This window comes from Gadus morhua, chromosome 23 (assembly GCF_902167405.1).
Source record: "Gadus morhua chromosome 23, gadMor3.0, whole genome shotgun sequence".
Classification (NCBI taxonomy): domain Eukaryota; kingdom Metazoa; phylum Chordata; class Actinopteri; order Gadiformes; family Gadidae; genus Gadus; species Gadus morhua.
In genome coordinates, this window is record NC_044070.1 from 17,937,073 (window position 1) to 17,955,040 (window position 17,968).

The 17,968-nt window shown below is 42.9% G+C and overlaps 1 protein-coding gene across 1 annotated transcript; it reads left to right on the forward strand.

Annotated features, from left to right (window-relative positions):
* Positions 1–6,292: 6,292 nt before the first annotated feature.
* Positions 6,293–13,443, forward strand: LOC115537673 (NLR family CARD domain-containing protein 3-like). Its single transcript, XM_030349719.1, has 3 exons — positions 6,293–6,347; positions 6,780–8,539; positions 12,830–13,443. The coding sequence occupies exons 1-3, from the start codon at positions 6,305–6,307 to the stop codon at positions 13,400–13,402; spliced, it is 2,376 nt and encodes a 791-aa protein (XP_030205579.1). The 5' UTR covers positions 6,293–6,304; the 3' UTR covers positions 13,403–13,443.
* Positions 13,444–17,968: the final 4,525 nt, after the last annotated feature.

Sequence of the window (17,968 nt, forward strand, 5' to 3'; positions counted from 1 at the left end):
TATATGCTCTGTAAGGTGACCTTGGGTGTCTTGAAAGGCGCCTCTAAATTAAATGTATTATTATTATTATTATTATTAAGAGGTAAGAAGAGGATCTCTCTCGGTCTGTGAATGAATGTTGTCCATCTCAGAGCTCAGCAGTGATGTATCATGACTCCATCATTAGTGTAACTGTAGAGATGGAAATCAGTCTATTGAGAAGAGGTAAGGATTTGTCAGAGATTGGTAAAATACATCTATCAGACATCCTTTAATCCTGGTTCTTATTTTTCTAAAAGAGTCCAGCAGGAGAGAGCAGACTCCCCTGGACCCAGCTGTGTCTCCTTGAAGAGTGACTGGTCTATGGGTCAACCTCCTGACCTTAAAGATGGACGCCCCTCCAGAGAGGAGAGGTAGGAGTTTTAACAAACCAGTAGTTTTACTGACAATTCAGGAAATATTTGTGTCTTTGGGTTTGTTTAATATGTAGGGAGGATCAAGGACTAGGTGGGCTGTGATCTAAAAGAACAGAGGACACATGTCTAATATCCCGACAGATTCAGCATCATTATTCATCTGTAAGCTGGGGTCACCTTGTCAGTGGACCACAGATAGGAGGATGAGAGGCCAGAGGAGGAACAGAACTTTAGAGGACGAGGATTTCAGGAGGATTTCAATTCTTTGGTAGTTTGAAGGGGAGTTGTTTATTTTTGCTGTCTTGTTAACTGCTAATGTTTTATGAGTTAACAGGTTATTCTGGCTGACAGAACGCTGGTCAGCCAATGTTAGATTTAGGGTTAGGGGTTGCTGTATGAACGTTATATGTTATGTACCTCTGAGGAGTTGTCATTACTGTAGACATAGTCATGAACAGGGCTGTGATCTAAATATAATCATCTAGCTTTTACATGTCCTTCATATGGTATGAATACTTTATAAAAGGTTTTATCAGCGATTCTAGGCCAAACCATAAATAATCACATTCATCTGATCCACGAGCTGCCCGCCCCATAAGCAGGCCGTCAAAATAACGTGTCTCTGTAGGCAGCCTATGCTCTGAGATCGTACACAAAAACAGATGGTACTATCAACCATTCAAAAACAAAATGAATAGTATTCAACCAATCAGCGACAAGGGAATGGTGTTGTGGGGTTTAGCGCTGCGTTTATGATAGATTCTACTGGATGCACGAAATATGGAAGGGAGGAGCGAGCTGGCACTGTTTGTTTGGAATCTCGCTTAAGAGGTAAGAAGAGGATCTCTCTCGGTCTGTGAATGAATGTTGTCCATCTCAGAGCTCAGCAGTGATGTATCATGACTCCATCAATAGTCTAACTTTAGAGATGGAAATCAGTCTATTGAGAAGAGGTAAGGATTTGTCAGAGATTGGTAAAATACATCTATCAGACATCCTTTAATCCTGGTTCTTATTTTTCTAGAAGTGTCCAGCAGGAGAGAGCAGACTCCCCTGGACCCAGCTGTGTCTCCTTGAAGAGTGACTGGTCTATGGGTCAACCTCCTGACCTTAAAATTGGATGCCCCTCCAGAGAGGAAGGGTAAGGATTTGTCAAAGATTATAAAACGACAGCATCTATCAAACATCCATAAATCCTGGTTCTTGTTTTTCTAGAAGTGTCCAGCAAGAGAGAGCAGACTCCCCTGGACCCAGCTGTGTCTCCATGAAGAGTGACTGGTCTATGAGTCAACCTCCTGACCTTAAAGATGGACGCTCCGCCAGAGAGGAGAGGTAGGAGTTTTAAACAAAGCAGTAGTTTTACTGACATTTCAGGAAATATTTGTGCCTTGGATTCGTTTAATATGTAGGGAGGATCAAGGACTAGGTGGGCTGTGATCTAAAAGAACAGACGAAACATGTCTAAGATCCCGACGGATTCAGCATCATTATTCATTTGTAAGCTGGGGTCACCGTGTCAGTGGACCACAGATGGGGTAGTTTGAAGGGGAGTTGTTTATTTTTTCTGTCTTGTTAACTGCTGATCTGGTATGAGTTGACAGGTCTTTCTGGCTGACATAACGCTGGTCAACAGATGTAAGACTTAGGGTTAGGGGTTGCTGTCTGAATGTTATATGTTATGTACCACTGAGGAGTTTTCATTACTGTAGACATGGTCATGAACAGGGCTTTGATCTAAATATAATCATGAAGCTTTTACTTGTCCTTCATATGGTATGAATACTTTATTAAAGGTTTTATCAGCGATTCTAGGCCAAACCATAAATAATCACATTCATCTGATCCGCGAGCTCCCCGCCCCATAAGCAGGCCGACAAAATAACGTGTCTCCGTAGGCAGCCTATGCTTCTAGATCGTACACAAAACAGATGCTACTGTCAACCATTCAAAAACAAAATGAATAGTATTCAACCAATCAGCGACAAGGGGTTGGTGTTGTGGGGTTTAGCGCTGCGTTTATGATAGATTCTACTGGATGCACGAAATATGGAAGGGAGGAGCGAGCTGGCACTGTTTGTTTGGGATCTCGCTTAAGAGGTAAGAAGAGGATCTCTCTCGGTCTGTGAATGAATGTTGTCCATCTCAGAGCTCAGCAGTGATGTATCATGACTCCATCAGTAGTGTAACTTTAGAGATGGAAATCAGTCTATTGAGAAGAGGTAAGGATTTGTCAGAGATTGTAGAACACATAAATCAGACATCCTTTAATCCTGGTTCTTATTGTTCTAAAAGAGTCCAGCAGGACAGAGCAGACTCCCCTGGACCCAGCTGTGTCTCCATGAAGAGTGACTGGTCTATGGTTAGACCCAGTGGCGAACTTAGCCCTTTGGGGGCTCCAGGCGAACAGTCATTTGGGGGCCCCTGCATCTACCGGTCTCAGTACCTTATATCGCATAATGAGATACTCCATACAAGGGATGAACAAAAGTCACTATCCTTCTTTCATGCAAATGCTAATTATCTATTTACAAATTGAGAATAACATACAAAACAATAAGATTAGTTATGTTGACACATTACACTGACTGTTAACCATAAGTCCTCATTTACCTGAGGGTTTCCAGTAGTTCACAGCAGCTATCTGCTGTGAGCTACTGGAAACCACTACTGGAAACCCACTGATAGCTGCGTCCAGCTATCACTATATTTCCTGTGCTCTTCAGACCTTTCATGGTTGATTAGATGCATTGCAAGGTTATTCTAGTCTTTAAATCCTTCCTCACTCAGTTGTTTTTGTTTTCCAGAAAGGCAACAACAAAAGCAAAAAACACGGTCTGCACTTTCACTGTAGACTAACCAAGACCTGTTCACCCTCTCACCATTTTTCATTACTATGTAATAGTATGCTTTTGTGAATCTGCGGCCCTTGGGCCAGAGTGCTGGGTCATCCACAAGAATATGTGTGCACCTGCCCAAGACACAGCAGCTTGGGCCAGAGTGCTGGGTCATCCACAGGAATATGTGTCTCGCAGTCATTGTTATCGTTATTGTCATAAATTTCAATAACCAAAGTGGAAGAAGGAGACTGAGAAATATTCACTACCAGTTGTGCATCATCTCCGTCAGTTTGTTGACACACGTCATTAGCATCGCTGCTGGCTGAGCCAGAGCCACTTGGAATGAAAGGAGCAGTAACGTGACAGCAAACGACGTTGACGGCTGCTCTTGATCCGCCGACGGTCCCGCTGCCACTGCGGTGGCTGTAAAACAGCTGGATAGCTTTGGCAGCTTTGAAAGAAAGTCCTGCCTTTGGTCTTTCTTTTTATGTGACCCGCTTTCGTACGATCGCTTCATGTGTCACTCGATTTATGTCTCACTCGATTTCTCTCTCTCTCTCTCTTACCGCTTACTGTTTTGAATTTGACATAATTTCCGCATACGCATGATGAGCGTGATGCGCGTAACATGGAATAGTCCATGTAGTGCAGACTGAAGGGGGGTGCACACGGAAAGATCGTCAAAACATGAGTAATAATTAGACATCCCGATGCTACTATTGTGAAGAGATTTTTATAAAAATAATAAATATGGGGAAAAAATGTATGCATTGGGGCCCTCTTGACCAGATCAATATTGTAAATAAGAAACTGTTCTTAATGTTTTATCGGGAAAAATAAAGGTAAAAATAAATAAATAAATAAATTTGGGGGCCCCAAAAACCTTCTATGGGGCCCGGGGCTCCAGGCAAATGCCTGGTTTGCCTAATAGTACGGCCCGCCCCTGGTTAGACCTCCTGACCTTAAAGATGGACGCCCCTCCAGAGAGGAGAGGTAGGAGTTTTAAACAAACCAGTAGGTTTACTGACAATTCAGGAAATATTTGTGTCTTTGGGTTTGTTTAATATGTAGGGAGGATCAAGGACTAGTTGGGCTGTGATCTAAAAGAACAGATGACACGTGTCTAATATCCCCGACAGATTCAGCATCATTATTCATCTGTAAGCTGGGGTCACCGTGTCAGTGGAACACCCATAGACCAGTCACTCTTCATGGAGACACAACTGGGTCCAGGAGAGTCTGCTCTCTCCTGCTGGACTCTTTTAGAAAAATAAGAACATGCACAACATTTTATCAGCGATTCTAGGCCAAAACATAAATGATCACATTCATCTGATCCGCGAGCTGCCCGCCCCATAAGCAGGCCGTCAAAATAACGTGTCTCCGTAGGCAGCATATGCTCCGAGATCGTACACAAAAACAGATGGTACTATCAACCACTCAAAATCAAAATAAATAGTATTCAACCAATCAGCGACAAGGGATGGTGTTGTAGGGATTATGATAGTTTTTACTGGATTCACGAAACACGGAAGGGAGGGGCGAGCTGGCTCTGTTAGTTTGGGATCTCGCTTCAACTACCAACAGAAGTGACGTCACCCAACATCGCTGATACAACCTTTAACCTTTTAACTTTAGTATGAACTTTTCTCATCCAGATATAATAGTGTGTGTGTGTGTGTGTGTGTGTGTGTGTGTGTGTGTGTGTGTGTGTGTGTGTGTGTGTGTGTGTGTGTGTGTGTGTGTGTGTGTGTGTGTGTGTGTGTGTGTGTGTGTGTGTGTGTGTGTGTGTGTGTGTGTGTGTGTGTGTGTGTGTGTGCCTTATCTCCACAGACAACCCCAGGAGAGTTCAAAGGTTACCAGTGCTCAGTCTGTACAGCAGCATCAATCAGAGCTGATCAAGGTGTGTAAATGAAACAAGACATTTGACTTCAGCTCTAAACAGGTGTGACCTAAAGGGGGGGGGGGGGGGGGGGGGTTGTCTATATATTTCACCCCTCTCTCTTTATTGCATGGTTCAGTCTTGCTTAGATCCAGTTTTCAGCACAGTCTTCCTCTTGGTTTATTACAAGCAGAACAGACGGAGAACAGACTGTCAGTAGCTTGACACATCGTCGTTGAGGAAGAAGTCGGGGTATCAGAAACAGAAAGCTGAGAGGAAGGAAAAGGGCCAACAGTTGGTCACCCAGTTTATACAAAAAAAGGTTTTATTCATTCACCTTCTTTTGGTGCCCGTTTACCCGGGGCTACCTAGTTAATCATAGAATTTATATCAATTAAATAGTTCCTCATCAAACATGAAATTCATATGCATATAAATGGAAGATCGTTTACTGAGGACATTAGCAGCGGCAAGGCTTGCGCCCATTTTGTTTTACTTAACTACTATACAGCTAGGATAAATCTGAATACTGACCCCTAACGGTGAAAAGGTGTCTGACAAACTGGGAACATATTGACCAAAATGTCAATATGTTCCCAAAGAGATTTTCAATGAATTTCTCAAGAGGAAAGCCTTTTTGCCAGAAACAACAGTAATGATAGATGCCAATCATGTACCTCTGACATTCATACATCAATGATCAATGACAGCAGGCTGAGTATTGGGTAATTAGCACTAGGCTACACTAGAGCTACCAGTCTATCAATCTATAGGTGGTCAAATGGGTTCTCTAGGCTGGTGGGGGGTCTAGGCTGGAGGCCCAATCTATTCCTTCATAGGGCCCACAATCTCTAGCGGTGCCCCTGCTCTACATGGGCATTAAAAAGGATCTCTTTTGGAGCTAATAGTCTCCAGGCTTCCCTCTTTAGACCAGCGATACGTTGTTCTAGGACAGACACTTCTGATGGCCTCTGTTCATAGTAAAGTTCTCCTGGATGTTTGTTCTGTTCCAGAGGGCTGAGGAGAAAGCACATGCTTTTCTAGACAAGGAGCTGAAGAAGACCTGGAGGGATCTCTTCCCAGATTACCCACAATGCTCAGAGAGTCAGAGGGAGGAGGAGGATGGTAAGAACGAGGAGCAGAGGAGGCGTGCCATTGAGGGAGTGGTGGACATCACAAAGCTCTGCCTGATGGAGATGAACCAGGAGGAACTGGCCGACAAGCTCGGGAGTGGTAAGATACTCATATATACTGTAGGTGAAATGGTTTGATCCAGATATGTAGGGTTATTGTGGGGGTATAAGGTTAAATGGTTTGATCCATACATATAGGGTCATTGTGGTGGTATCAGGCGAATGGTTTGATCCAGATATGTACGGTTATTGTGGGGGTATCAAGTTAAATAGTTTGACCCAGATATCTAGGGTGTGGGTATTAAGTTAAGGAATGTTAAACATTATACTGCAGAATGACTCAGTGGAATAGATGCACCACTATCTTGTTATATCAGGTTAGCAAGTCACTTCCTGCTGATACCCAACAATGATAGCACTACTAACAAGGTTATAAGATCCATATGAAGTAGAATTTAGAATACTTATTTCATTACACCAGTCCTATTGCTTGGAAATATGTATAGCATGTGTCTTCTGGTTTGGGATTCAGGAGCTGCTGCTGTCCAGTGCCAACATAAACTCAAGTCTCATCTGAAGAAGAAGTTCCAGTGTGTGCTTGAGGGAATCGCAAGAGCAGGAGGGCAGAGACCTCTGAATGAGATCTATACAGAGGTCCTCATCACAGAGAGAGGCAGTGGAGAGGTCAACAAGGAACATGAGGTCAGACTGATTGAAAAGGCTTCCAGGAAGCCAGCCAATGAGGAAACACCAATCAGATGTGAAGACATCTTTAAACGCTTACCTGCACAAGATAAACCAATAAGAACAATAATGACAACCGGAGTGGCCGGCATTGGCAAAACCTTCTTAACACACAAGTTCACTCTGGACTGGGCTGAAGGCAAAGGCAAAGCCAACCAAGAGATAGACTTCATATTTCTCCTCACTTTCAGAGAGCTGAATTTACTGAAAGGGAAAGTGTTTAGCTTTGTGGAACTTCTTCATATTTTTTCTGTTGAAACCAAAGAATCAGGAATCTACATATCCGACCATGACCAAGTAGTCATCATCTTGGATGGTCTGGATGAGTGTCGACTTCCTCTGGACTTCAAGAACAACACGATCTGGACTGATGTCACCGAGCCGACGTCAGTGGACGTGCTGCTGACAAACATCATCAGGGGATTCCTGCTTCCCACTGCTCGCATCTGGATAACGACACGCCCTGCGGCAGCCAATCAGATCCCTGCTGAGTGTGTTGACATGGTGACCGAGGTGAGGGGGTTCAATGACCCACAAAAGGAGGAGTACTTCAGGAAGAGATTAAGAGAGGGGACACTGACCAACTCAATCATCTCTCTCGTCAAGAAATCTCGAAGCCTCCACATCATGTGTCACATCCCAGTCTTCTGTTGGATCACTGCTACAGTTCTAGAGGGCTTCTTCAAAACGTCCCAGAGAGGAGAAGAGGTGCCCAAGACCGTGACTCAGATGTACAGCCACTTCCTGAGGGTTCAGTCCATACAGGGGGACAGGAAGTATCGTGGGAGAGCTGAAACCGATTCACCCTGGAGTTCAGAGAGCAAAGAGATCATTGTTTCTCTTGGGAAATTGGCTTTTAACCAGCTGGAGACAGGCAACCTGATCTTCTACGAGGCAGACTTGGCAGAGTGTGGCATCGATATCAGAGCAGCCTCAGTGTACTCAGGAGTTTTCACCCAGATCTTTAAAGAGGAGTGTGGGCTGTACCAGGGCATGGTGTTCTGCTTTGTCCATCTGAGCATCCAGGAGTTTCTGGCTGCCCTTTATGTATTTCTGTCCTACATCGACACTGGTGTCAATCATATATCAGAAGAACAGCCAACCTCGAGCGAAGCTGAACTTCTCCTCCTCTACCAGAGTGCGGTGGACAAGGCCTTACAGAGTGAGAACGGACACCTGGACTTGTTCCTCCGCTTTCTCCTGGGCCTCTCTCTAGAGACCAATCAGATGCTCCTACAAGGTCTGCTGGGACCAGAAGGAAGTAAATTACTGGGCAATCTAACTCAAAAAGTTCTGCCGGGAAAGACCGGAAGGAGGTCCCAGATCAATGCCCAAATAGTCCATTACATCAAGGAGAAGATAGGTGGAGATCTCTCTCAAGAGAGAAGCATCAATCTGTTCCACTGTCTGAATGAGCTGAACGACCAATCTCTAGTGGAGGACATCCAACTGTACCTGACATCAGGAAGTATCTCCACAAAATCCCTCTCCTCTGCTCAGTGGTCAGCTCTGGTCTTCATCTTACTGTCATCAGAAGAGGAGCTGGGCGTGTTTTACCTGAAGAAATACTCTGCTTCTGAGGAGGGTCTTCTGGGGCTGCTGCCAGTGATCAAAGCCTCCAAAACATCTCTGTAGGTTCACTCATAGCATATATTACAATACGCACAATAACACAATATACATAATGCTAGAATATAATAAAATTATATAATCTGTAGGCATACTTAGAACATGTTTTACGATACACACAACACAATATACATACTACTATAAAAGTAATATTATGATTCAGTTTTCAGAACTACAAAAAAACTGTTATGAGTATTGTTGTTAGTATCAACATTTTACAGCTAATATATAACTAACATTTAAAGATATCATGTATAATCATTAATTAAACTATAGGAAAAGTCTAATAAAACATTTAATCACGTACCTAACATGTTCGGTTTCTTGTGTGTGCAGACTGAATGGCTGTAAGCTGTCAGAGAGATGCTGTGAAGCTCTGGCCTCAGTTCTCAGCTCCCACTCCTCTAGTCTGAGAGGGCTGGACCTGAGTAACAATGATCTGAAGGATTCAGGAGTGAAGAAGCTCTCTGCTGGACTGGGGAGTCCACACTGTGCCCTGGAAACTCTCAGGTCAGTTTTACTCAAAGTGCAAACAGCTACACGACAAGGTTCCATTTCAGAGGACTTTTAACTACTGCCACCTGGTTTGAGAATTGCTCCTGAATGACGTCAAACTATATCAGCTAATAACTCAGTACCTTTGATGACCACATTTATTAGAGTGGTGCCATTGGACATACTACACCTTGTTGTTTATGCAGGATGTAAAAATGAAAAGTTGAAAAGTAAACCCAAAGTTGACATTACAACTTTTCAATTATAAACACAAAATATAATGATAGTGCCCTCCCACAACTCCCTGTTAATGGGACAGTGGTAGTTAAAGGTGAAATATTCTACACATTATAAATACACACCGTATCCGACCAACCCACGACTCCCTTGGTGGTGGTGCAGCTTCCCCCGGGCCTCCCAGGATCCTTTGCGGCACCCGGACACGGTGACCACGGCCGTGATCACCACGATATAGGTTTCATAGGAACAACTCCAAAAATATATATTTTTTGTTGCCATGACTGTATAAGGTCTTGGTGATGTTATAACACTTTTATATATATTTTTTACATTATTTTATCTTCAGAATTTCAATTTGAGACATCGATATACAGAAGGTCAAACATTTTAAGATGTAGGAATACAGAACAATATGTAGAAATTCAGAGCAACATAATACGATTGAATATGTAGAAATACAGAGCAATATGTAGAAATACAGGCAACGTAAAGCGATTGAATGTGTAGAGATAGAGAACATAAAACGATTGAATATGTAGAAATACAGAACATAAAACGATTGAGTATGTAGAAATACAGATCAACATCAAACGATTGAAACTGTAGGAATACAGAAAAACATAAAACGATTGAATATGTAGAGATGCAGAACCCCAGAGAGGTTTAATAGTCGTCAAAACCCGGTAAAAGTGTCTGAAGACGGGAATGGCAAGTGCACTTAGTGTTTTTTTGTTTTTTTTTAATGTGCCTAAGCAATATGATTGGATTTAAAACTCAAAATAAAAGGTTGGATTAATGAATCAATAGTCTTACAGAAGGAAGCATTGGGACTGATAGAGTGCGCTGAAGGCCCTCCTTGGCTCCACAGCCCTCTGCTTCGTTAGGGCTGACTCTGTTCACACAGAGTCCAGGATCCCTACGGCCATCAGGCGACTGCTGAAGGAAGTTTGAAAGTCCACAATCGTCTCCTTGAGCTCACTTCCCTGATTCCTGATAGCAGCGAGGAGAGCGGAGGCGCTAGCATCACTGGACGTCCTCCCCTCCAGTGTGGCCTCATGGCGGCCCTGTGCTGTTCGTTAGCTACACCATGTTTCTCCTGTGAGCTTGTTGGATCTTTTAAGCGCTTTTAATCTCAGTTCCTAACATGTTCTGTTTATTGTGTGCAGGCTGAATTTCTGTGATCTGTCAGAGGAATGCTGTGAAGCTCTGGCCTCAGCTCTCAGCTCTAACTCCTCTGGTCTGAGAGAGCTGGACCTGAGTAACAATGATCTGAAGGATTCAGGAGTGAAGAAGCTCTCTGCTGGACTGGGGAGTCCACACTGTAAACTGGAAACTCTCAGGTCAGTTTAACTCAATGTGCAGTTACACCACAAAGGTCAATATCAGAAGACTTTTAAAACGACTACTGCCTCCTGGTTTGAGAATTGCTCCCAAATGACGTCAAACTATATCAGCTAATAACTCAGTACCTTTGATGACCACATTTATTTGAGTGGTACCATTAGACATACTACACCTTGTTGTTTACGTTTGATGTGAAAATGAAAAAGTTGAAAAGTAATCCCAGAACTCTCGTGCCCCATACACCGCATGACCCAGAGAGTTGTCTTTATTTTCACACCACACACGTAACACACACCATATCCCCCACACACACTACTCCATTGGTGGCAGTGCCGCTTCCCCCGGGCCTTCCAGGATCCTTTGAGGCACCCGGACACGGTGACCACGGCCGTGATCACCACGATATAGGTTTAATAGGAACAACTCAACAATTATAATTTTTTTGTTGCCAAAACTTTTTTTTATCTTCAGAATTTCAATGTTAGACATGGAAATACAGAACAATATGTGGACACACAGAACAACATTATTGAATCTGTAGAAATAAAACAATATCTTATATCGAAGTTATAATAACAAAAAATATAATAATAAAAAACGTATTTGCCGGCACAATCATAACATGTTTTACAATACAAACAACAAAATATACATACTACTATAAAAGTAATATTACGATACAGTTTTCAGAAATACAGAGCAACTGTTATTAGTATTGTTGTTATTATCAACATTTTACACCTAATATATAACTAATTACTAATTTGTAAAACTATCAGAAAAGTCGAATAAAACATTTAATCACGGTTCCTAACATGTTCTTGTTTATTTTATGGGAAGGATGAATGGCTGTCATCTGTCAGAGAGATGCTGTGAAGCCCTGGCCTCAGTTCTCCGCTCCAACTCCTCTAGTCTGAGAGAGCTGGACCTGAGTAACAATGATCTGCAGGATTCAGGAGTGAAGCTGCTCTCTGCTGGACTGGGGAGTCCACACTGTACACTGGAAACCCTCAGGTCAGGGGTAAATGTGTCTTTGGGTCTGTTTAATATGTAGTGAGGATCTAGGACTAGGTGGGCTGTGATTTAAAAGAACAGACGGCACGTGTCTATGATCCCTGACAGATCAGCATCAATAATCATTTGTAAACTTGGGTCACCGTGTGTGTGTGTGTGTGTGTGTGTGTGTGTGTGTGTGTGTGTGTGTGTGTGTGTGTGTGTGTGTGTGTGTGTGTGTGTGTGTGTGTGTGTGTGTGTGTGTGTGTGTGTGTGTGTGTAGGTTGTCTGGCTGCCTGGTCACACAGGAAGGCTGTGCTTCTCTGGCCTCTGCTCTGAGCTCCAACCCCTCCCATCTGAGAGAGCTGGACCTGCGCTACAATCACCCAGGAGACTCAGGAGCTGCGCTGCTCTCTGCTGGACTGGAGGATCCACTCTGGAGACTGGACACTCTCAGGTATGGAGAGGACAGCTCACCACTCAGGGACAGTGGTGAGCAATCTTTGTCTCCGACAAAGATAGGCAGACAAGAAAGTGATGAGACAGCAGATGATGAAGGGAAATGTTTCAACGTGCTGCTTTCACTTTGTTTTTCCCCCCCAGTGTGGAGCACGGTGGACTTTGCAGGCTGAAACCAGCTCTAATGAAGTGTAAGTGTCTGTTTGATTCATCACAAAACACACTTAATATTAAGATTGTCCATCCAGACAGCAGGTGTTGACGTCTTTTTACTCAGATCCTTCTGGGAATGAAGATGATTAAAATCAAGTATCTTACGTATGTAAAAATGTACATAATTGCTGTGATTATATCATGACTGATGATTGAACAACATTAGACATAACACCATAATAATCACGATACTATTCATCATAATTACATACTACATTCTATTTTATATTCAAAAACTAGTAAATTATACTAGTATCTTGTCGCTATTATAATAATTATAATTATTATTTGGTTATAATTCAGGTTATTACATTAGAAATCCCACATAATAATCATAATAACATGTTTTGAATGATGCATGTATTTCCTTTTAGATTTAAACTAGAGCGGGTGATGCTGTTTATTAAAATAATGATGAAGAGGATGATAATGATAATTAATAATAATGTTATAGCAGCCTAATCATGTCTGTTTCTCCGGTCAGATGCCTGTGAACTCACACTGGACCCAAACACAGCCCACAAACTACTGTCTCTGTCTGAGGACAACAGAAAGGTGATGTGGGTTGAAGAGAACCAGTCGTATCCGGATAACCCAGAGAGATTTGAATATTGGTACCAGGTGTTGTGTAGAGAGGATCTGACTGGCCGCTGTTACTGGGAGGTTCAGTGTGATGGAGAGGTTTACATAGGAGTGGCATACAGAAGAATCTCAAGGGGAGGAAGGGGTGATAACAGCGGGCTTGGATTGAACAACAAGTCCTGGGTTCTTGTTCGTCGTGATGATGGTTATTGTGCCCGTCACAACGGTAGTCAAACAGCCATACGTCTCCCCCCCGCTGGCTCTAACAGAGTAGGAGTGTATCTGGACCGACCCGCTGGCACTCTGTCCTTCTACAGCGTGTCCCAAGGTGTAGGAGGGTCCTCAGACACACTGACACACATCCACACCTTCCAGTCCACCTTCACCCAGGAGGACCTCCACCCTGGGTTTAGGTTACGTAAGCCTGGTTCCTCAGTGTCTCTGTGTCCATTGTAGTTACACACACACACACACACACACACTCACACTCACACACACACACACACACACACACACACACACACACACACACACATAGAAACACACACACCCAGTCACACGCATTGTTCAATAATCTATAAACAGACACACACACTCATAGAAACACTTACATGGACACATCATTCATGAATCTATAAAAACATACACACAAACACATATGTACATAGACATTAACACACAAACACCCGCACACACACACATTGTTTATGAATCCACTCACACACACACACACACACACACAAACACACACACACACACACACACACACACACACACACACACACACACACATGTACACAAACATAAACACACCCACACATCGTTCATTCATTTAACACACACACACACACATAAAAAAAACATACACACACAGACATATGTAAACAGACACGCACTCATCGTTAATGAATCCATATACACTTCAGGTCTGTGCAGGTGAGAAGCGGCAGGTAACATCAGTGTCTCTCGGTGGTTAATGTCTCAGCCCTCTCAGTGTTCTGTGTTCTGCCCATTGACAAATGAGCTGTCAGAGTTCAACCACAGCATGGAGGAGAAGTGATTGTTGCCGTTTGCGGACTCCCAGAGCTCTATATCTATGTAATATAATATAATATAATAATTATAGTAATAATAATATAATATATAGGTAGCCTATCTGTATTATATAATATCTTATATCACGGCCAAAAGATATGTGCGCCTTGGGTGATATTATGAATCATAAAGACTGCGTCTGACGTCTCTGGTACTTCCACAACAAGTAATGACTCGTAGTGGGGGTCATCTCGGCCATGGTGGAGAAGAATTGGAGGAAAGGAACTTTGGCTTTGACTCTCTGAAGCCAGATTGAAGCGCGACATGGAGGAATAACTGATTGTACTCTATTTTGTATGTAATTTCCCTGCTTCTGAAATGTGTGAACACCTCCGCCCAGCACTCATCTGCTGGTCTACAAAATCATATCTATGCTCTGATTGGAGGGGGATGGGGAATTGGGTGGCAATATTTAAATGTGCCCCCTTCCTACGTAGGAAGGGGCGTCGAAACTGACTCGCTTGTGTGGTAACTGTGGGCGGGGTACTTTCAGAAATGGATATCTCACTCAAAAAATCATGTACAGACTTATTTCAAGGTTTGTATGCGTGTGGGAGCACCAGAGACCCAAAACAACACCCCATATCCCAGGAAAAGTGTTGTTTTCATAATATGTCCCATTTAAGATCTTCCTTTGGGTTAAGCAGGTTGTACAAAGATTTATTTTTCTAGTGTAAAATGTGTTTTAAATGTGCACATTATTTTACTAAGATAGATTTTACATATTTTCAACTGTATCAAAGGAATCCAACTCCAGTTTTTATTTTTCCATGCCTGACATGGAACCTGATTTAAAGCAGATTTAACAATACAATGACAAATTATAGATTTCCATGTTGTGAATGACATTAACTGAAGATAGATTCTTTGTGTTCTGTTGGGAACAACAATTCAAATTTCTATTATTAAAGATACCTATTTATGATTTGTAATTGTTCATAAAGCATAATGTTAATAAACAACTGAACGTTCTTGTGTGTTCAGATGACAGTGGAGTCTGACTTTTTTAACCACACAGGCATGCACAAAAACAAAAAGTAAGTAATCAGAGGGGCTGGGCCTTCTCTTTAGTCCTGGGGGGCTCTCCTTCACAGCAGAGGGCTGGGCCTTCTCTTTAGTCCTGGGGGGCCCTCCCTCACAGCGGAGGGACTTCAGACCCCGGGGCCGGCTGACATCTGTTCAGGATGGCCCACCGGGCCCCACATAAATAATAACTTCATTCAACCTTCCTTACGTTTGCACTGTTATATTTTCATAGACGGGGCTGCACACAATTTGACAACTAGGATGTCCTGAGGAAAGTAAATTACAGTATAAGAAATGAAAGTGTGACCTCTAATTTTTCCTGAAGGGTGGGGGTGCGTTAACTGGAAAAGGCCCCCTGTGAGTATTGCTCCGTGTTTGTTTGCACACCAAGTGCAAGTGCAGCATTACTTTACACCCTAGAAGTCATACTTTAGTTTCCCTCTTCAGCCCTGGGAGCTGGTGGTTTATGGACCTTGCTCTGTCTTACTTATCACCAGTGTTGGGAACGTTACTTTAAAAATGTCATTATAGTTGCTCACTACTTGTTCCCAGAAGTTACTTTGTTAGTAACTGAATTAATCCAGTGGATTAAATATCGACCGGTGCACTGCACCGGGGCCCAGAAGGCGTCAGGGGCCCATTGAGGAAGTAAAAAAAAAAGAAATCGTCTAGGGCGGCAAAAATGTGTCGGGGGCGCCCTCTGGTGGCGCCCTTAATTAATTGCCTAAATTATACGAAACCCTTGCCCTAGTAAGCAGGACAACGGGACAAGTAACTTGTTACAAGGGAAAGTGACTATTTCCGTGCTGTAAAAAGTTGCTATATGTCAAAGAATTTGGCTTTTTCTGAGCAGCTTTCAAATGTCAGTTAAAATGAGTAGAACAAACAGGTACTTGCAGTGGCGAAGCTAGACCTCTTTTCAAAACTTGCCTTAGCCCACCCTATCGTTTCGTCCTCAAATCTCATATTCAACCTCTTTTTTTTTTACACAAGCAATGCGAGAATGGATGTTGTACACTAATGAACAGGCTCAAATGGGCTAGTGAAATCGAGCGCAACCTTCCAGCAGGAATCTCTAACCTCTGATTTGTGGGTGGGAGACTCCTGTTTGACAAAACCAAAAATGCAGCACGAGCGCACCACATCGTTTCTGCTGTTTTGTCTGTCAGAAAGGCTAGCTAGTCTTTATCAGAAAATCCAAGATTTCCAACTGTGTAATAATATGACCAGGTTGTAACTAACCCAAATCGTGTTTTTGCTTTAAATAAGAGAAAGCCCTGTTAAACAGTGTATTTGTGTAGCTTCATAACGTATTTGCGCATGGTGCTTTTATTGTCTTACTTCCTGTTTTATTAGCACAAGGCTTTTATTTTGAAGCGTGCGTTTTTGTATTTCCTGTTATCCTGCGGGTTTTCACTGCAATAATAAGGTGAACAGAGATTCTGTGAAAGCGGCCATATAACTGCAGAAATGCCGACGGTTAAAGATATTTAGCACCCTCCGAAGAGGCACAAGGTTAGTAATACTGTGATATAAAAATGTGGCTTATGTTTAATTTCGTTTGTGATAACTTTATTGGCACCTGTTAAGTTGAATTGATGCTATCTTAAAGGGGTAGTTCGGAATTTTGGACATAGGGCCTGATTCCCAAGTGAGCTTTGTTTGGTATTCTTTATCACTGGAGACAGTTTAACACATTTCATTGAGTCCTTCTAGTTGCAGAGTTCGCTCGTGCTAGGCTAGCGCACGTCAACGGGCAATGCTAGCCTGCTATTAAAAACAGTGTTACCCACTCCACAGTACACCCGAGGTAAATCAATTATAACGACAGACTATAAATGTAAATGTCTGTTTATAGAATAATGTTAGAAATAAAACCAACCTTGCATTGCATTGCATTTTGAGGGAATTGCTGTGTCTCAGCAGCAGTGTTATATTCCTGCTAGTAGGCTACGGCAGCGGCGGACTGATACCTAGGTTACCGGCTCTAGTTTTTTTACCTGCCGCTGTCATTGCTACAAACGCAGAGTACAGTTAACGAAGGAATTCTATTAGCGTATTCAATTAACAAGATATGGCCACGTTTGGAGGACTTAGCGATGAATCTGCTTTTGAAGACGATTATGAGGAATTTGTTGTATCCAACGAACCGTGCATGTACGAGCCGGTGTTTTTATCTCCAAGCCAGCAGCAACAAGCCACAGTTGAGTCCTTTCTGGATCTCCCACTGGAAATTGGTGGAAACTTTGTGGTGCCCATCTGTAGCGTTTATTTCTACAATTTCTAAAAGCACACTGAACCATCATGTTGCCTAGTCGTTCAATTGCGCTTCTGTCCCACGCTTCTCTGTTTACGTTCTTATGTCCTGATTCGGTTACAAAACTAACCGGCGCATAGCAAAATTCCGCTTCTGCTGAGAAAGTAGTCCCTCGATGATTCATGCGATGCAAGGTTAGTTTTATTTCTAACATTATTCTATCAACACAGACATTTAAATCTATAGTCTGGCGTTATAATTGATTTACCTCGGGTGTACTGTGGAGTGGGTAAGACTGTTTTTAATAGCAGTCTAGCATTGCCCGTTGCCGTGCGCTAGCCTAGTACGAGCGAACTCTGCAACTAGAAGTAGGGCTGGGCGATATATCGAATATATGCGATGTATCGCGAGATGTTCTCCAGGGGATGTATAAAATGCCCCTGTCGCGAACATCGAATACAAATTGGCACGTAATCTGTTTATTTTTGCCGCCGCCGGCATACTCATTGTGCGTTCACACCAAACGCGACGGGGCGACAAAATCCCATATAAAGTGAATGTAGACGCGTATCGGGCGAATTCTTCGCGAGAGAAAACCGGCAACAAGTTTTGATTTGTCGCGCCACACTATCGCCGTGCACAGG